This window comes from Rhinolophus ferrumequinum, chromosome 15 (genome assembly GCF_004115265.2).
Source record: "Rhinolophus ferrumequinum isolate MPI-CBG mRhiFer1 chromosome 15, mRhiFer1_v1.p, whole genome shotgun sequence".
In the NCBI taxonomy this organism is placed as follows: Eukaryota; Metazoa; Chordata; class Mammalia; order Chiroptera; family Rhinolophidae; genus Rhinolophus; species Rhinolophus ferrumequinum.
In genome coordinates this window covers 45,088,260-45,110,560 of record NC_046298.1, presented here as the reverse complement: position 1 = coordinate 45,110,560, position 22,301 = coordinate 45,088,260, and the positions used below count along the sequence as shown (strand labels likewise).

The following is a 22,301-nucleotide window of genomic DNA, read 5'->3' as shown; positions in this document are numbered from 1 at the left end:
TGATCCCATTGATAATAAAATAAATTGAGGAAAAACACTACCAAATGAAACTCACAGTTCTACAGGAATAGATACATGTTTGGAAACATTTAGAGAAAGGTCTGCAAGGATACACACCAACTATCAACGGTGTAAGCCACTCCAAGGAAAGGGGACTGAGAGGAAGAAAGAGGAATTTCACTTTATCTGATTTTTGTTGTTGTTGTTACAGTGAATATGTACTCATGTAGTACTTATGAAATTAAGGAAAAATCTATACTATCTATGTAAAGTGTTTAAAACTGGCACATCACAGGCATTCAAGAAATAGTAATTTCCTTCCCCAACCAGGCTACTCCGTGGGTAGGGATCTTACTCTGAATTTCCCCACAGCCACCTTGGTGTCCGAGCCAGGACCGTAGGAGGTGCTCAACAAATGGCAAGCCCCTTCCCGTCCTTTCTAGCCAGGCTCTCTAGAGCATTGGCTACTTCTTTAAGTTTCCTGTAAGCCCTCAGAGACTAGCCTGAGCTGGGAGTATACAGCAGGCTTGCAATAAATGGCAGTATGAGTCTCTGGGTTGTGTGAATTCACAGTGTCTGTGGGCCCCATCATACACATTTAGCACATCAGCGATAAATGGTAGTTTTGGTCTCTGGGTTATTTCATGTTGGTATCTGTGGCCAGTCTGCACACACAGTAGAGCTAACCTAAGTGGCAGTGCAGGCTGGATCTATACACACATAGTAGAACCACACTGAATGACAGCGCAGACCCTGGGTGTGTGCATGCATTAGGGCTGCCATAAACAGTGGGCCCTGTGTATACACAGTAGGGATGCATTAAATGACAGCACAGGGCCCTATGTGCACATAGTAGGACTGCCATAAATGGCTGTGTGGCTCCCTGGTAGGTGTGACCATCAGTGCCTTGGGCCCTGTCTGCCAGGAAGACTGCGGGTTGGGGTGACCTGGGTGTCATGAGGGGCCGCATGATTGAGGTGATTCCCTGCTACTCACATAAGACATGGCGCTGGTGGAGGCCTGAGGAGGTCACGGGACACGAGACATGGACCAGGACACGGACCGGGACACAGCACATGGAACATGGACAGACACACAGGTGAACTGGCGGTCTTGGGTGGTAGGCGGAGTGGGGGGAAAGATGAGGGGGTGGGGAAACTGGGTATGTGAAGTGGGGTGGCCTGGGTGACCACAATGCCTAGGTTTGAATCCACTCTAGCCTTTGCCGGGTATGTGACCTCCGAAACCAATTCACCCCAGCCAGCCATGCCTTCAGTTTCTCATCTTTAATACAGGAAAATAACAACCACCGAACTGGAGTGTTAAGTTAATGTGAGCAAAGAGACAAGCACTATATAAATGCTCACTTATACAGCCAACCTGGGCATTGCAGGTACCTAAATCAGGCCCGATACATAGTAGGTGCTCAGGAATATAAGCACCTACTATGCACCAAGTGCTGTTCCAAGGGCCAATAAGGCCCAGAACTGGCCTTTGCATTTCTGTCCACCCTGTCGCCACTCCCAGCATTATATCAGACACATAGTAGGTGTACAGGCAGCATGGGCAGCCAGGGGAAGACCCATAATAATGGTTATCTATGAGGGAGGCAGGGAGCTATGCGGAAGCAGGCCCTGAGATGGAGGGGGCATTGCTGGTAGCAGGGTCCAGAGCATGTTCCAAGACAGGTCACTTACCGGGACGCCTGGTTCCTTCCTGCCCTTTGGTGACGATGCCACATGGGCGAGGTACTGGATGACCTTCTTGGTGTTTTCTGTCTTCCCAGCCCCGGACTCTCCACTATGGAGGGTGGGGGTTGGGGCAGGACAAGGGGAAGCAAGAGAGGTTGGCAATGATGCCAGGTAAGCCCCACGCTTTCCAAGGAGAGCCATAGCCAGCCGGGACCCCACCTCCTCCAGGAAGCCCTTCAGGATTACTCACGTGCAGAGAATGGACTGATCCTCACGATCTGTGGGGGACAGAAGGGAACATGTCACATGGGACGGTCTCTCCAGCAAGACCCTGGCCCCTTACACTGGCCACTCCCTTTTCAAAATCACTCCAGGGGAATAAGGAAAAGTTTCGGTTTTGATATGTGACCCTCCTTGATTCTAATACCCCATCTGATTCAAGCCTCTGGTTTGCTGCATGACCCTGGGAAAGCAGCTATCCCTCTATGAGCCTCAGTTTCCTCACCTATAAAATGGAGACAATAAACTCCAACTAAACAGAATGTAATTCAGTCAACAAACTTCAGTTTGAGCCCCTACTATGTGCTGCCTCATGCTGGACATGTGAGATTCAAAAACACGAGAGGGATATCCTGGACCCCAAGGAGGCAGTGCTAGGGGGCCCTGGGTTCACATCCCACCTCAGCCACCCACCCACCAGTGGGACTGTGGGCAAAGACTGCACTGCTCTGTGCCTCAGTTTCCCCATCTGGAAGCCAGGGAGATGAGCTCACCTACTTCATGGGGTTGGTGGGAGGTTAAATGTGTTAATCCATGAAAAGTGCTTTGCGTAGAGTAGGCACTCAACTCACCCTTACTTTATTGTACATTTATTCCTAAGATATAATAACTAGGATATAACAACAGCTGCAAATTATAAAAATAAATGTATAGCAAATTAGATTATGTAACCAAATAAGTGTCACCTGTGATTAGATACAAATTTATAATGTGAATATAAAGCATGACATCTAAATATGTTCTATTGCACAAAACAGGTATATTACAGATTGTCTATTATACCTGCACTAGAATCTCCAGAAGGAGCCTGGGGGATCTTGTGAAAACATTGACTGCGGAGCTGCCCCTCACCCCCAGAGTTTCTGACTCAGCAGGTCTGGGCCCAAGTTTGCATTTCTGACAAGTTCCCAGGTAATACTGGTGAGCGGCCCACACAGAACCACAGCATTACACGATATAAACATACTATTAGAACACACCCCAGAAATATATCATATGTTAAATAAGTAGAATGTGTATAATATAAATATATTGCCTCAGACTATATGTCAGATGACAGAAAGATATAAATTTAAAAATATTTAGTATATATTTTAGTATATACAAAATATTTATTAAAATATAGATGATATATAATAAATAATAAACGCATTATGTATGTTATGTGAATTATGTACTTTTACATTGTCATGGCACGCACAGTAGCCCCTGTAACAGACATCCTTATGCACTGTACAACCTGCCCAGCTGTACACAGCAACCCCTCGCTGCCCATCACCTAAGGGGCTGCCATTCACGCCATGACAATGTGGATCACGTCACCAACATAAATGTTGAATGAATGAACTCTCTAAGAATCCTTGTCTCAAGAGAAATTTTGGCAGAAGGCTGGCACCAATTGGCTCCCAAATGCTGCTTGTTGAGAGAAGAAACGAACACAGATAGAAAGAGGCCTGTTCGGTAGGACCCAGAACCTCACCCATGCAGCCCTCCATTTGCGTTCCCTTGTGCCCACAAAGAAGCCTCAGAGAATCTAAAATCCTGGACCTGTGATCTGATCCTGAACCCCAGCCAGGCCACCAGGGAAGGGTCATCGCCAGCACCGCCAGCCCCACACTCACCCTGGAGCATGCTTCGGTAGGCCCCCTCAGTCACTGCGTACACGTGAGGCGGCACTTCGTGGCGCTTCTTGCCGCGGTACATCTCCACAATCGCCTCTGTATAGATGGGAAGCTGCTTGTATGGGTTGATGACCACACAGAAAAGGCCAGAGTACGTCTGCAGTAGGCAAAAAGGGAGAGGGCGTCAGCTGCCTGCCTGTGACCTAGAGGGCACCAGGGGGCTACCGTGTACAGCGGGGTAGGTTGTGCACTGCACAAGGACATCCGTCAAAGAGGTTGCTGTTCACACCAGGACAATGTCAGGCTGCACACATTTGTTACAAACATTTTCAGGCTGATGGTGGAAAAGAATCTTTCCAAATTGCACAAAGGTGGTATATGGGTGAAGATTCGCCGAGAGAGAACATGGCCTTTGCAGCCATCCAGACTTGGGTCACAGCCTGTCAACACCTGGACATACACACACATGAAATGACTGCGTGCAAACTGATCTAGTGCAGCGTTCTTTGTAACAGTAAAGACTGGAAGCGACCTGAATGTGTGTTCTTACAATGGATTCCTATAATGCTCTCAGGGTACAGGGATGGAATGACTCCAAAATACTATCAAGTGAAAGGAAACAAGGTGAGGACCGTTTGCATTGAAAGGGGTGGAACAGGAATATCTTTCTGTATTTGCTTGAATATACATATAATATCTTGGGGAGGGTATCAGCAGCAACTGAAACATGACAGGTATATTCTGTGTTTTCTATTAATAACAGACTCACAGGTTCTGCTTACATGAATTAGATTATATAACCAAATAAGTGTTACCTGTGATTAAATACAAATTTAAACATGACATCTAAATATGTTCTATTGCATAAAACAGGTATATTATAGATTGTCTATTATACTAGTGGTCCACTCTTATTGGAGGAAATCCTAAATTTCAGGTTCCAGGTACATGAAAATAAAGACGTAATTTTTTTTTTTTTTTTTTAAATCCAAGTTCATGGACTCCCTGAATTTTTCCACACATCTGTTGGGCCTAGGTTCAGGACCCTGGAACAGCTTAAGAACTGTTTCAGCGCACACGGGCAAGAGGCACTCAGGACAGTTAGACAACTAGAGAGCTAGCTGGTCACCTAGCGAAAGCAACCCAGAGAACTAACCGCTAAGCTAGCTGGAATTAGCCAGCTCAACTAGCCAGAGAGTCAGCTGTTTAGCGGAGTGGCTAATTAACTATTAAACTAGTTAGCTACTTAGCTAGCTAGTCAGTTACTTAGCTAGTTAGCCAGGAGCTGGTTACTTGGTTGGTTAGTAGCAGGACTGCTTTAAACTCCCTGACAGCTTGTACTCCTCCAGCAGAGCAGGGTGTGGTCACCACAGGCTGCCTGACTCCCTTTTAACGGTGGGAGGGTGGGTGGCCAGCTGGGAGCAGAACAACCGGTTTGCTGGGTGCTCCCAGGAGCTCCGGTCCCTGGCTCTCTGAGGGCGGGGCCGCCAGACCACATTCCCTGGGAGGGTATCTCATGGCTGCTGGCGCCCCAGGCCCCCACTCTTGGCTGGCAGAGGAACCCACTCCCCCATGCCACCCACCCCACCCCAGCCCTCTCCTGCAGCCACACCTTGTCACCTGGGTGACACCCCGACAGGAACCTGAGCTGGCTGCCAAGGCCAGTGGGCAAAGGGCAGAGGCTGGTACACCCCGAGAGGGTCGGGGACACCCGAGTTGCTGGGTCACAGCTGAGGAAACCTTGGTGGAAGGGTCTGGAGCGGCTGCCCCAACATGCGGGGCTCTGGAGGCAGACCCGCGGGGTCCAGCTCCCACCTCCACTTCTGCTCAGAGCAGCGACTCCCTCCCATAGTCTCGGTTTCCTCCTTGAGAAACCAGGAATGACACTCCCCGCTTCATTACAGAGGCTGTGGGGATTAGGGGACATAATGAATAAAAAGCAGCTGGCCCAAGGCGGGGCCCACAAAGGCACTGTGACATGGGTCCTGGGACTCTCGTGTTACCCATCCTGCCTGGGAGCTGAGAGTTCTCAGACTTCGAAGACATGTCAGCCTGGCTTTCTAGCTGTGTGACTGCACACGGGATTTGCCCTCTCTGAGCCTCAGTCTCCAGCCCTGGAAAACGGGGCTTTTAACCCCCACCCCCTAGAAGGATTCTGGAGTAAAAGGCCACAGTGAATCTCCCAGTGCCCCCACAGAACAGGAAGCATCACAAGTGCTCAACAAATGGGCGCCCTTCCTGTCCCCAAGCATCCCAAGCAACTAAACCCGTGACCCCAAGCAACTAAAGCCCAATAGCCTATCAGTGGCAGAAACTGAGTTTCTGGAGCCCGGGATGCCCTCACTTTCCACTGGGCAACACTGCCTTTCCCATCACCAGTGGCCAGTCAACAAAATACGAAAGTATTCAGCATGGGCCCAAAGACCAGCAGGGCGGTGCTTGAATCTCACCTCTGATATTTTCTAGCTGGGTGGCTTCAGCAAGCACCTGAATCTATCTGGGTCTCATTTTCTCATCAAATGGGGACAGGAACAGGGCTCCCTAGGGCACACAGGGATGCTGGGAGCCATTCACGTGTTCATATTGTACATTCGCTTCTACTCTGGGCTTCTGGAAACTCCCATCTCACTTCCATCTGTCAGGCCTCATTTCTCTGGTTCCTGGGCCACAGCATTCGCTCAGGCCTCACCATTTTCTCCCCTGAACTTTCCCAGTCAGCTTCCTAGTGCAGTAGAGAGGGCATGGGGCCTGGAGTTAGATGCCCAGTGTTCAAATACCAGCTTAGCCGGTTCCTAGCTGTGGGGTGTCATCCAAGTCGTGGCCCCCTCTCTGAGGCTCAGTTTGCCCACCTGCAGAATGGGCATGACAGCAGATACCTTACAAGGTTGCTTTGAGGGTTCGGAGTATTAATTAAAAGGCAAAGGGTGGCTCAGTGCTTTGGGGGTCCCTCTGATCACCATGCCTTTGGTGAGATCAGGGGAGTGGCTTGGGCAGAGGCCCCTTTCCCAGGGCTTACAAAGGCGAGTGAGGCATCAGAAGGGGCCAGTGCAGCCTGGAGAAGGTAAAACCCTAGCCAGGGTCACACAGCCCTCGATTCAAATCCCACATCTGCCACCACAAGCTGAGGGGCCCTGAGCCAGCCACTGGCCTCCCACAGGACGAGGCTTTCTCCTACCCAGATGGGAGTCAGAATTCATAAACATATTCTGATTTCATGCTTTGTGACCTACAAATGGGTAGCTTTTAGGGCCAGTTTATTAATTTGTATTTTTTTTATATATCTCATCCATCATTTATCAAAATATTCCTTTATTACTCTCATGAAAGCTTTGTAGTTTTTTAAAATATAAAACCAGCACTTTTCCTTTTAGGCTTTTAGTGAGGTATTTTATGATTTTTCATGTGGGGCCAGTTTAAATGAGCAAGTCTCACACCAGCCCTCTAAGCTGGTGTTTGGAGCATGACTCTAGGGGCAGCTGACTGGGTTCAAATCTTGGCAGGACTCCTTCATGTCTCTGTGTGACCTGGGACCCATCACTTAACATTCCTGAACATCAGGTGACAACAACAGCCCCGGACCCAGAAGTGAGCTGATAACCCACATGCAGCACTTAGAACAGTACTCAGCACATTGTAAGTGCTCAATAAATATTTGCTAGCCACCCACTATTATTATTTTTTGTTATTATTGTCGACATTCCTTGTCAATCTCTCTAATCCTGTTTGCTCTTAATGACGCTTTGGCTGCCCATTAGAACCACCTAGAAGCTTAGTAAAAACACCAACTACCATGTCACACTGCCAGAGATTTAAATGGGTTGGGGTGGGGCTCAGGTGTTGGTATTTTTTAAAAATTCCCCAGGTGATTCTAAAATGAAGGCAGGATTAAGAACTCCTGCCCTATTTCATCTATTTGCTGTAAAGATTAAATAAGGTGAGAGACATTCAATGCTTAAGAGAAACTAGACTATCATACTCAGCCTCGCTGTCGTCAACCTGGTCTTAACCTTAAGAGGCACCACAGCAAAATGGTAGAGCCTGGATACAGACGACTTAGGTCTGCCCAACCTCCAACTGGGTGACTTTGATCTTTCTGTGCCTCAGTTTCCTTATCTACAAAATGCTTTATAATTGTGAAGATTTATTGAGACAATATATAGTTTTCATGTAAGTTATGTGTTCTCATTAGTTTTTGATCTTGAAGTAATGTATTATTTAATTATAATCTGCTTTTGTAATTTTTTTTTCACCCGTCCCCATGAGACGATATATTTTAGAGTGCCTAGTATATGCTTGATAAATGTTAACTTGTATTGTTATTAAATCTCTCTGGGTCTCTGTTTTCTTTTAGATAAAATGGGAATAACAATAGACTCTACTTCGTGTAAGGTGAGAAAAAGTGAGTTAATATATGGAAGGCATTTAGCACAGCCTGACATTCGAGTTTCCATTCTCAATGGTTCTCACTAATTATGATTACAGACCCATATCCCTTTCTCAAAACACTTTGGATGCATTATAGTTGAGAATTCAGAAAATGTATACTTCAGGAAAACATTAAGGTGCTCTACTGCATACTATTACAGAGCACCCCCAATGGAGTCTGAGATACGCGTGGTAATCCAATAATTTACAAATTGGCAACTAAGGGTAGGAATAGTCACACGATGTGGGATAAAGATTATAAATACCCTCACGTTAATGCCAGTCGGGGTGCTGACACCCAGGTTCCCACCCTGGGCAATGCCCTCCCAGGCAGGAGGCCACTCACGTAGATGAGGCCAGAGTAGTACCGCTCCCGGAGGTTGTGCAGCACCGAGGCCTCGTTGAGGCAGGTCAGCTCGGCCATGTCCTCAGCCTTGCTGAACTTGGGCGGGTTCATGCGCTGGATCTGGTCCCGCGGTAGCCGCAGTCGCCGCCCACTCTCCGCCAGCTCCACTTCGGCCTCCTCCTCGCCCTCATCCCGCAGCGCCGCCGCCTCGAACCCGTGCAGCTCTGAAGGCACCCATACCAGGCGCCGTGCTGTCCACTCCACCTGCGGGGAGGTGCCCGAGCCCCCAGGCCCGACACCCGCTCCTGGCCCACGGGGTGCAAACAGGTACGGCTGGGCCGCCTCTGGCACTGGGCCGGTCCTGGGGGGCGCCTTCCGCCCGGGCACAGTCATGGTCACTGCTGCCATGGTCTGCAGGGGAAAAGAGAACTGATGTCAAGTGGGGCTCCATCCCCATCCCAAATCCCCCAGGCAGTCCCCACTGCCTTTTTTCACCAAACCTCTTTTTACACATCTGCAAAATGGGTCCACAGATCTCTTTACTCATTTTATTCATTCACCCCTCTATTCATTCATTCTTTCATTCATTCAATACTTATCTGATAAGTCAGGCTGTGAGCCAAGCACTGTTCAAGGCATTGGCCATATAGCAAAGAACAAGCTAGAAAAAGACCCCTGCCTCCCAAAGGGGTTTACATGCTAGCCCTGTGTTGTCAAATATGGAGTCACCGCACCATGTGGCTACTGGGCACTTGAAATGTGGCAAGTGCGACTGAGGAAATGAATTTTTAATTGTATTCGACTTTAATTAAATTTAAATATAAATAGCCCCATGTGACTACTGGGCACTTGAAAATGGAGAATCAAACTGAGATGCGGTTCTAAGTATTAGATACACACCAGATTTCTATTTGATGACATATTGCAATAATGTTTTAGACGTATTGGGTTAAAAAACGTATCATTAACGTTAATGTTACCTGTCCCTTTTTACTTTTTTTTTTAATGTGGCTACTAGAAAATTTTAAATTATACATTTGCCTTGTATTATATTTCTATTAAATAGTGTGGCTGTAATCCTAGAAGACAGATAAAAAGATAAATAAGTAAATTATATAGTACGTTAAATGATGAGAAATGCCAAGGAGAAAAATAAGGCAGGATGTTAGGGGTGAAGGGTGTTGCAGTTTTAATTGCAGTGGCCAGGGAAGGCCTCTCTGATGTGGCCTTTGAAAAAAGATCTGAGGGAGATGAAGGGAGAGAGCCATGGGAATGTTGGGAGGAAAAGTATTCCAGGCTGGGAGAATAGCCAGTGCAAAGGCCCGGAGGCAGGTGTGCCTGTATGTCTGTGGCATTGTGAGAGGCCAGTGAGGCTGGAGCCAAGCCTCCCAGGGGGGACAGGGTGGTAGATGAGGCAAGATTGGGGACAAAGGGGACCAGATTGGATCATGATGAGGACTTTGAGCTCTTAGATATGAACCCTAGAAAGGTATCAATCTAATTTCCGTCACTCAGGTTCCCAGACTACCTCTGGTCTACCCCACGCCTGCAGAACAGACCGTGAATCTCCTCCCTCAGTTAACAGTGCCTTCCTTCTTTGTGACCTGGCTTCCTTCTCTTTATAATGGAGAGACTGGACCCATCCATTCCTTCTTCCTCCATTCAATCAACCTTCCCTGAGGCCATTCAACTACCAGATTCTGCCCCAAGTCTGGGGACCCTGAGATGAGTCAGACAGGACCCTGCCTCGAGGAGCTCCTGGTCTGGGGTGATCCAGCTCTAGTCTCAGACCATCATAACCCAGGTGTGAGCTGTAAGCTATAATGGAGGCACTGGGTGCGTCAGAATGTGCTAGACCCCTCCCCGCGCTCAAAGGGGCCACAGACCAATAGTGAACAGACCACAGCAATTCTAGAACAGTCTAAGCACTGGTCATGAAAAATACTCTCCCTGTCTTGTGGCCGCTCCTGAAGGAGCCTCTATGCTCTGCCACTGCCCCACTGTCCGCTTCATGGCCCTACCACACCCGTCACAGGAACAGCCCAGTATTTCTGTCTCCTCCACCTCCGGGCTTCTGCCTCTGCCCTCCAGGCCCCTCACCTCCAACACACCCCTGGAAAAGTCCCTCCCAACACTCAGCTCCTCTTAAAGCATCCCCAACTCTGGTCCCATCAGGCTCTTGTCTTTCCCGCAGAGCCTCTGCCACCCAGAAACCTGGCTCCAGGCGACATGTCCCACGTCCTCCCAGACCCTCTCCTCACCTGCCCAGTACCAGCAGTCCTGCCCCCAGAGACCCTTGGTTCTGATGTTCTCTGGCCTCAAACCCTGGGCCCCTGCACTCAAATAGCAGGGTTCTATCACTAGCAAATGGTGTTTCTCCACCTCCCAGACCCCAAATTGCCAAAGCTCACCCCAGGCCTCCTGTGCGGCCCTGATCCACCCAGAGCCTGTCCCTGTCCCTGGGACTTTACCCCCACCTTCACCCTACCCTGCCCCACCCACTTCCTCTCTGGCCAACGGCCTTTGACCAGGAAGGGTTTGGGAGTTTTTGCAATCACCCAGTCCTACGCTTTCCCTCCCTAGAGCCAGGAACCCAGGCTCCCAGGCAGGACCCTAATCTTCCAGGACCCTGGAATCTGAACCCTCAGCCCCTTCCTCCCTGGGCCCCATGAGTCCTGGCACCCTCACCTCACTGTAGCCAGGTGAGAGGTGAGGGTGCCTGGGGACTGATTCTGAGAACTGACAACAGCCCACACGGGCCGGCCTGCAGGCCTCCTCTGTGAGCCCCTCTGCCAGCCCCACCCTCTTTAGCCGGCAGTAACGCCTCTGCCAGGGCTCATTACTGTCACCAGGGCAGGTGCTTTCACCTGCCCTGGGAGGGGCAGAGAATGCTGGGCTGAAAAAGGAAAAGGAGCCAGGGATCCGCCCCTGGGGCAGGGATTGGGGCCCTTGGCATCCAGCCCTCTGACCTCAGATAAGCACTAGTATTCAGGAGCCCCCTGCCCCCCCAGACCCAGAAATCTGGGCTCCCAGACCCATCTTTTCTCAGACCCAGGAGTCCAGGCCCCTAGTCCCCTCCTTTCTCAGACCCCAGGAGTCCAGACCTCCAGCCCCTCCTCCCTCAGGCCCAGGGGTCCATGCCCCGGCCTCCTCCCTCAGACCCAAGAGGCCAGGCCCCCAGCCCCTCCTCCATCAGACCCAGGAGTCGGGATCCCCAGTCCCTGCCCCTACAAACTCAAGAGTACAGGTCCTCAAAACCCCTCTTCCCTCAAGACCCAGGAATCCAGGCCCCCAGACCCTGCCCAGAGTGCCTTCCTCCCTCAAGACCTAGGAGTCCCGGCTCCCAGCGCAGTCCTTACTCAGACTGAAATTCCTGGCCCCCAACCCCCCTCCTCGGATCCAGGAATCCGAGCGCCCAACCCCCATCTCCCCGAGACCCATGCGCCGGGTCGCCGCCCCCTAACACCGCAGATCCCTGGGGCTACCTGGGGGAGCCGGCCGGTTCAGGAAGCGGGAAGATGGGGAGGGGGTACGGGAATCCCTGGTCCGCTTCAGAGCTCTCAGGTGCGGCTACCTCCGCGGTCCAGCGCGGGGCGGGGCCACGTCGCGTCACCAGGAGGAAGCCTGGCTCTGATGTCACCCACCACCTGCCCGCCTAGGGAAGGGGGCGGGCCCGGGAGCCGCGAGGCCCCGGACAGGAGGATGGGGGGAGGCGGGGATGAGCCCGTTGCTAGGTGGGCGGGGGCGGCGGCGCCAGGGCTCCCCACTTCTGGCGGGTAAAGGTCAGGCGCCCACTGCGGAGAGGTTTGAGGGCTCCAGGGTTCGAATCCCGCTCAAGCCTCCTGGGCCGCAACTTTCCTCTCTGTGAATTGCGGCCAGTGAAATACATAAAACGATGTGGGAGAAAGTGCCCTTCCCGGTGCTTAACAAGTAATGCCTCTCAAATCATTTAATCTCTCTGAGCCTCAGTTCCCCCCACCCTGGAAATGGGACAAAACCTACAGAGGGTAGGTACTAGGAGTACTAAAGAAGAGGACAAAACGTTCGTTATCCTGAGCTTCAATCACCTCATGGGTGAAATGAGGACCAAATAGTGGTAAGCACACCTACTGTGTGCCTGGTGTTTTCTGGTCTTAGAACAGCTCCCTGAGTTTTAACTCACAAAATGACCTCAAAAACCAATGAGATGGGGACGATCAGCATCTCCATTTCTCTGACAGGGAAACCGAGGCACTGAGAGGCGAAATAACGCGCTCAAGGTCATACAGTCAGTAAGAGAGAGAGCGCGGATCGTTTTCTGCAATTATAAAGAAGGGTTTGGGGAAGAACGTGTCGTAGGTCCTCAAAGATGTTAATTTTCTCCTCCCAGTTGGTGCCTCTTGAACCAACTTCCCCATCTACGCCATGGGGACCACAGCCTTCCTCAGGGAACTACTATGGGTTTAAAAAGGCGAAGGGACCCAGTACACAGCTGGTCTCTCAAGTGTTATTCTCAACCCCATCCCCCTGCAGTCACCGCCTCTGTCCAGCCTCGGTTTTCCTCTCCCTGTAAAATGGGTACAATATAGCCCACCTCGAGTTAACGTAATTAAAGAGCATTATTTAATTATAAAAATAAAAGCGTCCAAGTACATTTCAGGTGCTCAAATATGTCTCTCCCCACCCTTATGCCTCTGCGAGTCATGATCCCTGTCTCTGGTCCGCAATTTTTACAAGTGAAAACAGATACTGTCATCTGGGGGCGGGGGATTGAAGGCGATGACTCAGGTATTAAAGGGTCCAAGGTCCCAAAGTGAGCCTCAGTTTCTCCATCTGCGGAATAGGCCCAGGGCCGCCAGCTAGTACCCCGACCCTGCCTCGCACACAGTAGAAATTCGAGTTGGGGGAGTCTAAACGCCTCGCCCCGCCCCCCCGCCGCAGTCCCGCAGCGCGCCCAAGGTGAGTGTCCCCGTCATCACTCCTTCCCCGCCGCCCGGGCCGGAGCCTCCGGGGCCCCGTTTGCAGCCCTGAGGCCCCAGCCACCCCGGACCCAGTCCCGCTCCGCCGCCTCCGGCGGGCAGCGGGCCCCGGGCACTCACCGGCTTCCAGAGCCGTCCCGAGGCTTCGGCCTGAGGAGAAAGAGGGGCGGGCCCGCCTGGAAAGCCCCGCCCACACGAGCGCAGCAGGGACCAATCGGCGCCCTCTGCGGCAAGCTACGGCCCCGCCCATGGGGGGACGCGCCCGCCAATCAAGAGGAGCGGCTGGCAGGCGGGGCCAATCAGAAGTTGCTGGAGTGTGCCAGCCGTGGGAAAAGAACCGAGCCGGAGCCTGGAGCTAGGCGGAGCGGTCGTGGGCGGGACCAGAGGCCTGAAGTGCAGCAGGTGCGACCAATGGCGAGGCGCAGGGGGTGGCCGGGGGCGGGAGACCCAAGGGACCTGGGTGAATGGGCGGCTTTGTACGCGAAGCATGAATGGGGGCCTTTGTGAGGGCTAGCGTAGGGGAGCGACTGGAGGCCGGAATGCCTGGATCCCTGGGGAGCTGGCGGGCAGGAGAGACCGGAGAGAGAATTCACTTTTGTCGAATGCCGACCGCGTACCAGGCACTCTCCCAGGCTCTCACCCACCGGGAAGGTGTGGGCGATACTGTCAGTAAATAATGATCATTTATTGAGTGCCCGGTGTGTGCCAGGAACTGTGCTAAGCGCTTTACCTGCATGATCTCATTTAATCTTTACAACTACCCTTCGGAAGTGATGTTATTATTAAGATCTCCATCTCCCAGATGAGGTAAACCGAAGCTTAGAAAAAGAGGGTGTTAATTGCCAAAAGTCATAGAGCTGACAAGTGGCAGAGCAAGGACTTGGATCCCGCCAAATCGGACTCCGGAACTTGTGCTCTTAGCCACTATGCTACACCCAAACGTTGGTTAGTGCTTCCCAATTTACAGATGGAAAAACTGAGGCTAAGGAGAGGAAGTCAGCTTCTGAAAGTCGCAAAGGGAAGGCTCTGCTGAACCCCAAGGTGATGACCATGTCTGAAGCTAACCTGTTGCTGGTGAGTCCTGCACAACTGGTCTTTGAGCTGTATCCCCATTTTACAGGTGTACACTAGGCTCCAGAAGAGAACAGCTGGAGTGGGAACTGAGGGCTGCACTCCAATCAAGCCCCAGCCAACTGCTCAACAGCTGTTGCTGCCCTTTTTGGGGACTCCAATTATTTCTGCATCTGTAAAATGGGAATGATGGCCTCTGCCTCCCTCTTGATAGCCACCCCCTCACACACACACACACACACACACACACATAGTCTACTGCCAATGCGAACCTGTCAAACTCTATTCAGACTGCTCTCCTTCTCTGTTCAGAACCTTTCATGGCTCTATCTCAGAGCAGAAGCTGATGTCCACACCTTGGCCCACAAGCCCTACACAATGTGGCCTCCCTGCGACCCTGTCTGATCTCATCTCCCATTCTCCCCTTCATTCAGCTCCAGCCACACTGGCCTTCTGGCTGTTCCTCAATTCCTCAAACACTCCCTAGGCATGGTCCTGCCTCAGGGCCTTTGCATTTGCTTTTCCTTCCACTAGGAATGCTCTTTCCCCAGGTTTTACATGACTGCCTCGTCAGGTCTCACATCGTCAGGTCTGCTCCAGTGTCACCTCCTTCAGAAGGCCTTTCCTGACCATTCTATATAAAACAGTTCCCCTCATCACTCTCCCCATGACCCTGCTTTGTTTTAGCTCATAGCACTGGTAATGTTTGCTTATTTGTTTATCTTTTTATCCTCTGTGTCCCCACTAGAAAGTAAGTCCCATGAGGGCAGGGATCTTTGTTTTGTTCAGGGCTGGATCCTTAGGGCCTGGCACAAGCAGGTGCTCAATAACTGTTGAATCAAAAGTAACGAGTCCTTGTATTGTGTGAATGAAATGAGTTAATGCATGCAAAGAGCTTAGTGCGGTCCTGCCATCAGATAAATCTAAATAAACCACTATTGATTGTTATTACCATTGGTATTTATCGCTGTACACATAGCCTTCTGATAGCATGCACGACAGAAACAAGAGAGAGAGAGAAAGTCTAGGACAGGGGGAGAAGCCAGAGAAAGGGAAAGGGAAAGGTTGAGAGGTAAGAGATGGGAGGAGAGAGCTGGACTTGGGTGGAGGGCAGACACAGGTGCAAGCATCCACCTCCCAAAGCATTTGCTTGGCAGAAAGAAGCTTTGAAGTTGCCATGGCGCTGCCCATTATTTGCAGATGGGGAAACTGAGTCCCAGGGAGGGGAGGACTTACTGAGGCTACCTGCAGGGATGATACAACTCACGTGTATGAGGCCTGGTTTTGTGCTGGGAACATGACCGTCATGACCGTCATTATCTCAATGCATCCTCATTATCTCACTGTCATTACCCCACTGTGCAGGCCAGTAACATGCCCGGGGGCTTCTGGCTGCTCCTGGTGGCAGATCTGGGCTCAGATTATAATAGGTCACACCCGTGAGTCTATGCTCTTAACCAAGACGGAGCTGAAGGCCCCTGTTCCTCTGGCAGAGTGTCCTCCTTGAAAGCCTCCTACAGAGCGGATAACAGGAGCTGCTGTTTATCGAGTGCCAACTGTGTGCTGGACATTGTGCCCTTGTATGTATTAACTCATTAGATTCTCTCAACAATCCTATGAGATTGATACTTTTATTATCCCCATTTGACTGCTAGAAAACTGAGGCTCAGACAGACGAATATCCCATGTGTCTGAGGGCACCAAGGAAGGGTGTGGACTGGAACACAACAGAAATTCAAACTGAAATCAGGCTCTGGCACCCACAATCTAACCATATTCTTCCAGATAACTGGTGATGTCATCAACGCCATCCAGGATTAAATCTACCTGGCAACTAGTGATGTCATCATTCCCACCAAGGGAGATGTCATTAATGCTGCTCACTCTATGGGATAATTGATGACATCACTGAATGATAATATTGAGCTTCTTTTTGCTGAGGGCATTCTATGAGGTGGTCACCTGTGCTAAGCACTTTAATAGTTGCTGATATTTATTGAGCACTTACCGTATGCCAGGTGCAGTTCTAAGCCCTTTGTATGTATTAAATCCCATAATCCTCCCAATAACTCTAAGTGGTAAGTACTAGTGTCATACCCATTTTAAAGATGAGGACATTGAAGGAAAGCTGCTCAAGATTGCACAGCTAGAAAGCCTCAGTCTGAATTTGAACCCAGGCAGTCCGGCTCCAGAGCTTGGGTTGTGGATCACTATATGAAACCACGAGGGTGGCTGAGACCCAGGAAACCAAGTTGGAAGGAGACACTCCGCTGCCTCAGAGCCCTCCATCTGTCCTCCTTCCAAATCTGCCAGAAAGGGTCCTCAGGATTAAGCCCCACACTCATTGCCTTGATGGTCAAGCCATACCCACCCTGCATCCATTTCTTCCCTCCTCCCCCAGCACTGAGATCGTCCCCATTAAATTGTGAGCCTCTGGCTGTCAGGGGCCGGGTCTGATTCCTCTGAGGGTCTTCAGGGTGCAGCATAAACTGCAGTAGAAAGGGAACTCAGAAAATGGAAGTGGATGGAATATCAGAATGGATGTATAACAGGGGGGAACGAAAATGGGAACATGGGAGAATTCCGAGTTCCTAGAAGAGAGGAATTCCTGCCAGCTGGCACAGCTCTCATTATTCTTAACTCATAACTACCTTGTTATGGAGAATCTGAACAATGGGCAGCACGGGTGTAAGAAAAAAGCCAGCGGGACGCCAAGTTCATGTAGGAAAATAAAATGGAGCTGAGAAGGGAGGAGACAGGAGAGCCAAGGAGGGGCCGCTCTGTGGAAGAGGGTTTGGGGCATTTTTTGAGTGAGGAAAAAAATTGGGGGAGCAGCTTCTGTGCCCGGTGGGGGCTAAAGAGACCTTAATAGGAAAACAGAGGGACAAAGAGCATGCTAAGTGTCACTGTGAGTCTTGACTGTAATCCTGCCTGGGCATTTTCTCTGTGGCAAGATTTCAATGGTTCCAGTATTTTATTTTTGTCACTGGGCTGTTGTTTTCCTGCATGTGACTCAGAGCTGGAAATGGCTCTGGGACAAGAGCAAGCTGGCGGCCTCCCTCATGTGGGTCACAGATGAGTGAAGGGCCCCATTATGCGACAACAAATATTTATTGAGTGCCTACTATGTACCAGGCCTTGTTTTAGACCAGGGGCCAGCAAACATTTCCTGGAAAAAGCCAGACAGTAAATATTTCAGCTTCAAAGACCAGATGGTCTCTGCTGTAAGCTATTTCACTCACCCTTGTAACAGGTAAGCAGCCATAGATAATACATAAATGAATGGGTGTGCTTGTGTTTCAATAAAATAGGAGGTGGGAGGATTTCGCCTGTGGGCCATAGTTTGCAGACATACCCTTGTTGCTAAAGCTGAGGAGAGGGAGAGAACAAAGACATAATCAATCACAGGTCTCGTAGAATTTAGACATTAATTTACTCCTGCACGGCAGGTAGAGGGAAACTGTTCACACCTAAGTGAAGTCCACCCCTGACTCCAGAGTTAAAGCAAAGTCCTCACCCTTTGTCCTCTCTCTACCTTCACCTCCCAACCTCTCCCTTTTGATTACTCTGCTCCAACCACATTGGCCTCCTGGAAGCTTCTCAAACACACCAGGCTCAGCCCTGCCTCGGGACCTTTGCACATGTCATTCTCGCTACTGGAATGCTTTTCTCTTAGATAACCACTTGGGCCCCTCATCTTCTTCCAGGCTTTGCTCAAACATCACTCCTCTGTGAGGCCTTCTCTGAGCACTTTCTCTCCTGATACCCCTCCCCTGCTCTGAATTTTCTTTTACCACAGCACTCAGCCTCCTCCAACCTGCCAGTAATTGACTTCTTAAATGTATTGCTTATTGTCTGATGACCGCAACTAAAAGGTCAGCTCCTCACGAGTGAGGATTTTTGTCTGTCTTCTTCCCTGCTGTGTTCTCAGGGCCTAAAACAGAACCTGGCACACAGTAGACACGCAACAAATACCTGCCAAAGGAATGAATGCATTCTGGTGGTAGACACAGACCTAACAAGTGAACGCGTAATTATAGAGCATAATGGCAAGTCAGGACAAGTGCTGCAAAGAAAAAGGAGAGGAGGGCAGGAGAGGGGAGAAGGCTGGGGTATTATTTTAGAAAGGGCATCAGGGAAGGCTCCCTGAGAAAGGGACATTAGAGGGATAGGATCATATGACAGTTGATACTGATGAGTAAATAAACAAAAGAATGGATGTGTGTAAGTGATGGACTCAATGGATGAATGGATAAATACGGGGGTGATTGAGGGCATCGGTGACAGTTTGGATGGATACATGAATGAATGGAGGGTATACACAATGAGTAAATGAGTAAGTGGGCAGATGGATGGAAGAATCAACGGATCAGTGGATCCATAAATGGATCAATGGAAGGTCAACTTGACCTTCCAAGAGTATCCGGAATCTGACCCCTTGTTGCCACACCCACTGCCACCATTCTGGTCTAATCAACCCGCCCCCATCTCCTGCCTTGACCATTGCAGTCACCTCCTTTCTGGTCTCCCTGCGTCTGTTCCTTGACTTCCTCAGTCTATTCCCCAAATCAGCTCCTGCCCCTCCTCAGCTCATAGCCCTCCCAGGGTTCCGGTCTCATTCAGAATAAGAGCGAAGTCCTCACCGTGAGCAAAAGACCCTGCAGGATATGGCCCCCTGGGTCCCCTCCTTAACCTCACCTCCCACCCTCTCCTCTCACTCATTCCACTCTATCCACACCACCCTCCTCTCAGTGCCTGGAAGGAGGCACTCCACATCTGGCATACTCCCACCTGAGGACCTTTGCGCGGACTGTTGCCTCTGCCTGGAAAACTCTTCCTCCCGGACATCGCCATGGCGCGCTCCCTCCACTGATTCAGGTCTTTGCTTAAATGTCGCCTTAGTACGGAGGCCTTCTCTGACCACTCTGTTGAATATCACGACCAGCCCCTGGGAAGCTTCTCTCCCGTTTCTGTTGTCCATAGCACTTCTAGCCTTCCAACATATCATATCATTCACTTATTCGCGGTTTGTTATCTATTGTCCGTCTCCCTTTGACCACAGAGTATCAGCCCTCGAGTGGGCGGGGAACTGATTATTTACTGCTCTGTCCCCAGCACCTAGGACAGTTCCTTGCACACAGTTGGTACTCCTTAAATATCTGTTGCAGAGATGAAATAAACCCTTTAGGCAATTCTACTTGAGCTGGTAGAATGACGGGGAACTTTTACTTCCTTGTTACTCTTACTTGCTGCTGGCGCTTTCTAAAATGACAATTGTTGAGAAAAGGTTATTTTTAAAACATTATTTTCTTTTTGAAGTAAGACCATTTTAATTACACAAGGTGGAAAATTTCAAATAAGAGGGTGACCTGTCCCTTGACCAGAACTTTCCTTCTCACTTCCCCTTCCAAAATATTATGTACCCCTGATAATATTTTGGTGTGGCTTCTTCAGAAAATATACTATTTATTTACATCAGGGGTCAGCAGACAAAAGTCTATAGGCCATATCTGGCCCTCTGCCTGTGTTTATAAATAAAGATTTATTGGCACACAGCCAAGTTCATTTGTTTATGTATCACCTATGGCTTCTTTCACACTATAAGGGCAGAGTTGAGGAGTTATAATACAGACTGTATGATGCTCAAAGCTGAAAACATTTACTATTTGAGACTTTATAGGAAGTTTGCTAACCTCTGATTTATATATATGGATAAGTAACTGAGAAATATACCCTGTGATCTCACGTTTAGGAAGTAGGATAATATTTGATATATTACACTGTGGCTTACTAGTTTTACTCAGCAATATGCTTTGGGGAACTTTCCATGCCCCAACATTTAAATTCACTTTAACCTTTTTCACACCTGCGTGGTATTCCATAGTCACAGTCTATAGTCCCTTGGACCTCTCTCCTATTGATGGTGCTGTCTGTGGTTTCCCATTTTTAACCTTTGCAAATGATAACTCAGTGAACATCCTTCTTCCTACTTCCTTATGCGCACGTAGAGATATTGCTGGGTCAGAGTATAATGGAGTTAAGATATTAACAGGTATTGCTAAAGTGCCACCCACAACAATACTAGTTTCCTTTTTAGGAAAGAAAAGGAAAAAGAAAGTAATCCGGTCAAGTATTTACTACACGGCTGTTCTGTGAAAGGTTCCACCACAGGTGGAGGTTCATCCATAATTTCCTGCCCCTAGGATGCACCATGGACGTTCTCAGCCCCTTGGGCTGTCTGTTCCCTTCTCCACCCTTCTCTGCCTGGTAAAATGCTGATAGCACCTCAGATCCACCTTAGATAATTGGATAGAATTTTGTGACATTAACTACACACGTATCCTGTTTCCCAGCAATCCCATTTCCAAGTAGGAACCCAAAAGAAAGGGTGACACAGGTGGCACACAAGGACATATCTAAAGATGCCCAGGCCAGCATTGGGTGGGAGTGGAGACATGGAGAACACCATGGGGTCTGTTACTTGGGGAATGGATAAGTAAAAGAGAGTGGATTCCCTCATGGTGTTCTAGAAGCAAGAAGTCAGAGTTATACATGTGATATGGAGAGATCCTAAAAACATAATGTTGAGTGGAAAATGTAAGAAACAAAACCGGTCTATAGCACAATTAAAAAGATATAATTTATATCTTTTGTATCAATTTAGAAGGTGGAGATATGCAAAGCAACACTGTCTGGTGTGCGAGTGTTTACAGCTACCCAAGGATGTATGAATGTTAAATGTGTTGGGTTTGTCCAGGGGGTGCTGGGGAGGCAACGGGGTGAGCAAGAGAATTAAAGGGAAAAAGAAAAAAAGAAAGCAAAATAGGGTATGGACAAATGACAGAGAGATAAGAACTGAAACTATGATGTAACTCTATGCGTTTTGGGGATGGGGAACAGAGTCTGTGCCTCAATTTTTTTAATCTGTGGAAGGGGGTAATGATCAAAGTACCATATATAGTTATTGGAGGGTTAAGTTGAATAAGTTACTTGATTTCTGTAGGCCTAGTGCAGTGATTTTGGCACACGGTAAACACTCAATAAATATTGGCAGCTATTACTATTATGATTATTTTTTAGAGTGGCCTCAGGACATTGGGAAAAGCCTCCCCCCAATGCCTCCTCCTTTAGGAAGTCTTCCATGATTTCTAGTAAGGAGCTCTGTCAGCGGCTGTGGCCGCTCCATAGCCTCTTCTCCAGGTGTGGGCACTGCCTACTCACCTGTTGGTCTCCTCTGCTGATCTGGGACCTCCTCAATGGCAGGGACCAGGGTCGGTTCACCTCGGGTTTCTCAGAGCCCAGCATCGTGGCCGGTGTCCCTTGGGCATCCAGAACTGACTACCCATCTGAATAGTATGCAAGCTGGGAGAACAGATAAGGCAGGTGTATAATTAACGAATATATGGCCGGCTGTATATGATAACAGCCTGGTGACAGAGTAGAAACCGTATGTGCGAGAGTCCCCATCTGGTTTCACCCTGTCCTGCCTCCTTCCCATCACTCCCCTGGAGGTTCCCTGTATTCCAACCCCCTGGTTGGCACACCTGTCCCAGGACCCACCTCCGAGCCTCAGCCTGAGCCCTGGCAGGACCCTGTCCTTGAAATGTCCTTCCTTCCCCTTCCATTGCACCTCGGCAGGTGATACAAATGTGCCCACGCAACACCCATGCCTAACCCTCGTGAGCCTGCCTTCCTGCACCATATGGTTCCTGCCTTTGTTATGGATCTCTTCTGCCTCCGATAAAACCTACAGATCCCTTCCTACTCAGAATAGATTTTGTAAAAGCCAGGTTCATTAAGGTATCATTCATATACAAATGTATAATTACAGAATTGATCATTTTTCTATATAAGGTAGAATTCATCCTTTCTACTGCGCAAGTCTGTGAGTGTTCACAGATGTTCACAG

The 22,301-nt window shown here is 49.5% G+C and overlaps 1 protein-coding gene across 10 annotated transcripts in view; it reads right to left on the bottom strand.

Annotated features, from left to right (window-relative positions):
• MYH14 (myosin heavy chain 14) overlaps positions 1 to 21,721 on the bottom strand; it is a 91,524-nt gene extending 69,803 nt beyond the window's left edge. For 3 of the 10 annotated variants that reach the window (XM_033129563.1, XM_033129564.1, XM_033129570.1), the window contains exons 1-6: positions 21,614 to 21,721; positions 8,364 to 8,774; positions 3,593 to 3,749; positions 1,942 to 1,969; positions 1,698 to 1,800; positions 997 to 1,020 (exon numbers count right to left, since the gene is read on the bottom strand). In XM_033129563.1, coding sequence (XP_032985454.1) covers positions 997 to 1,020; positions 1,698 to 1,800; positions 1,942 to 1,969; positions 3,593 to 3,749; positions 8,364 to 8,774; positions 21,614 to 21,697 — 807 coding nt within the window. In that variant the 5' untranslated portion in view covers positions 21,698 to 21,721. Of the gene's footprint in view, positions 1 to 996; positions 1,021 to 1,697; positions 1,801 to 1,941; positions 1,970 to 3,592; positions 3,750 to 8,363; positions 8,775 to 10,774; positions 10,794 to 11,848; positions 12,006 to 13,441; positions 13,536 to 21,613 lie in introns of those variants that run through there. The other 7 variants (XM_033129566.1, XM_033129569.1, XM_033129572.1 and 4 more) reach the window with 6 other exon arrangements.
• Positions 21,722 to 22,301: the final 580 nt, after the last annotated feature.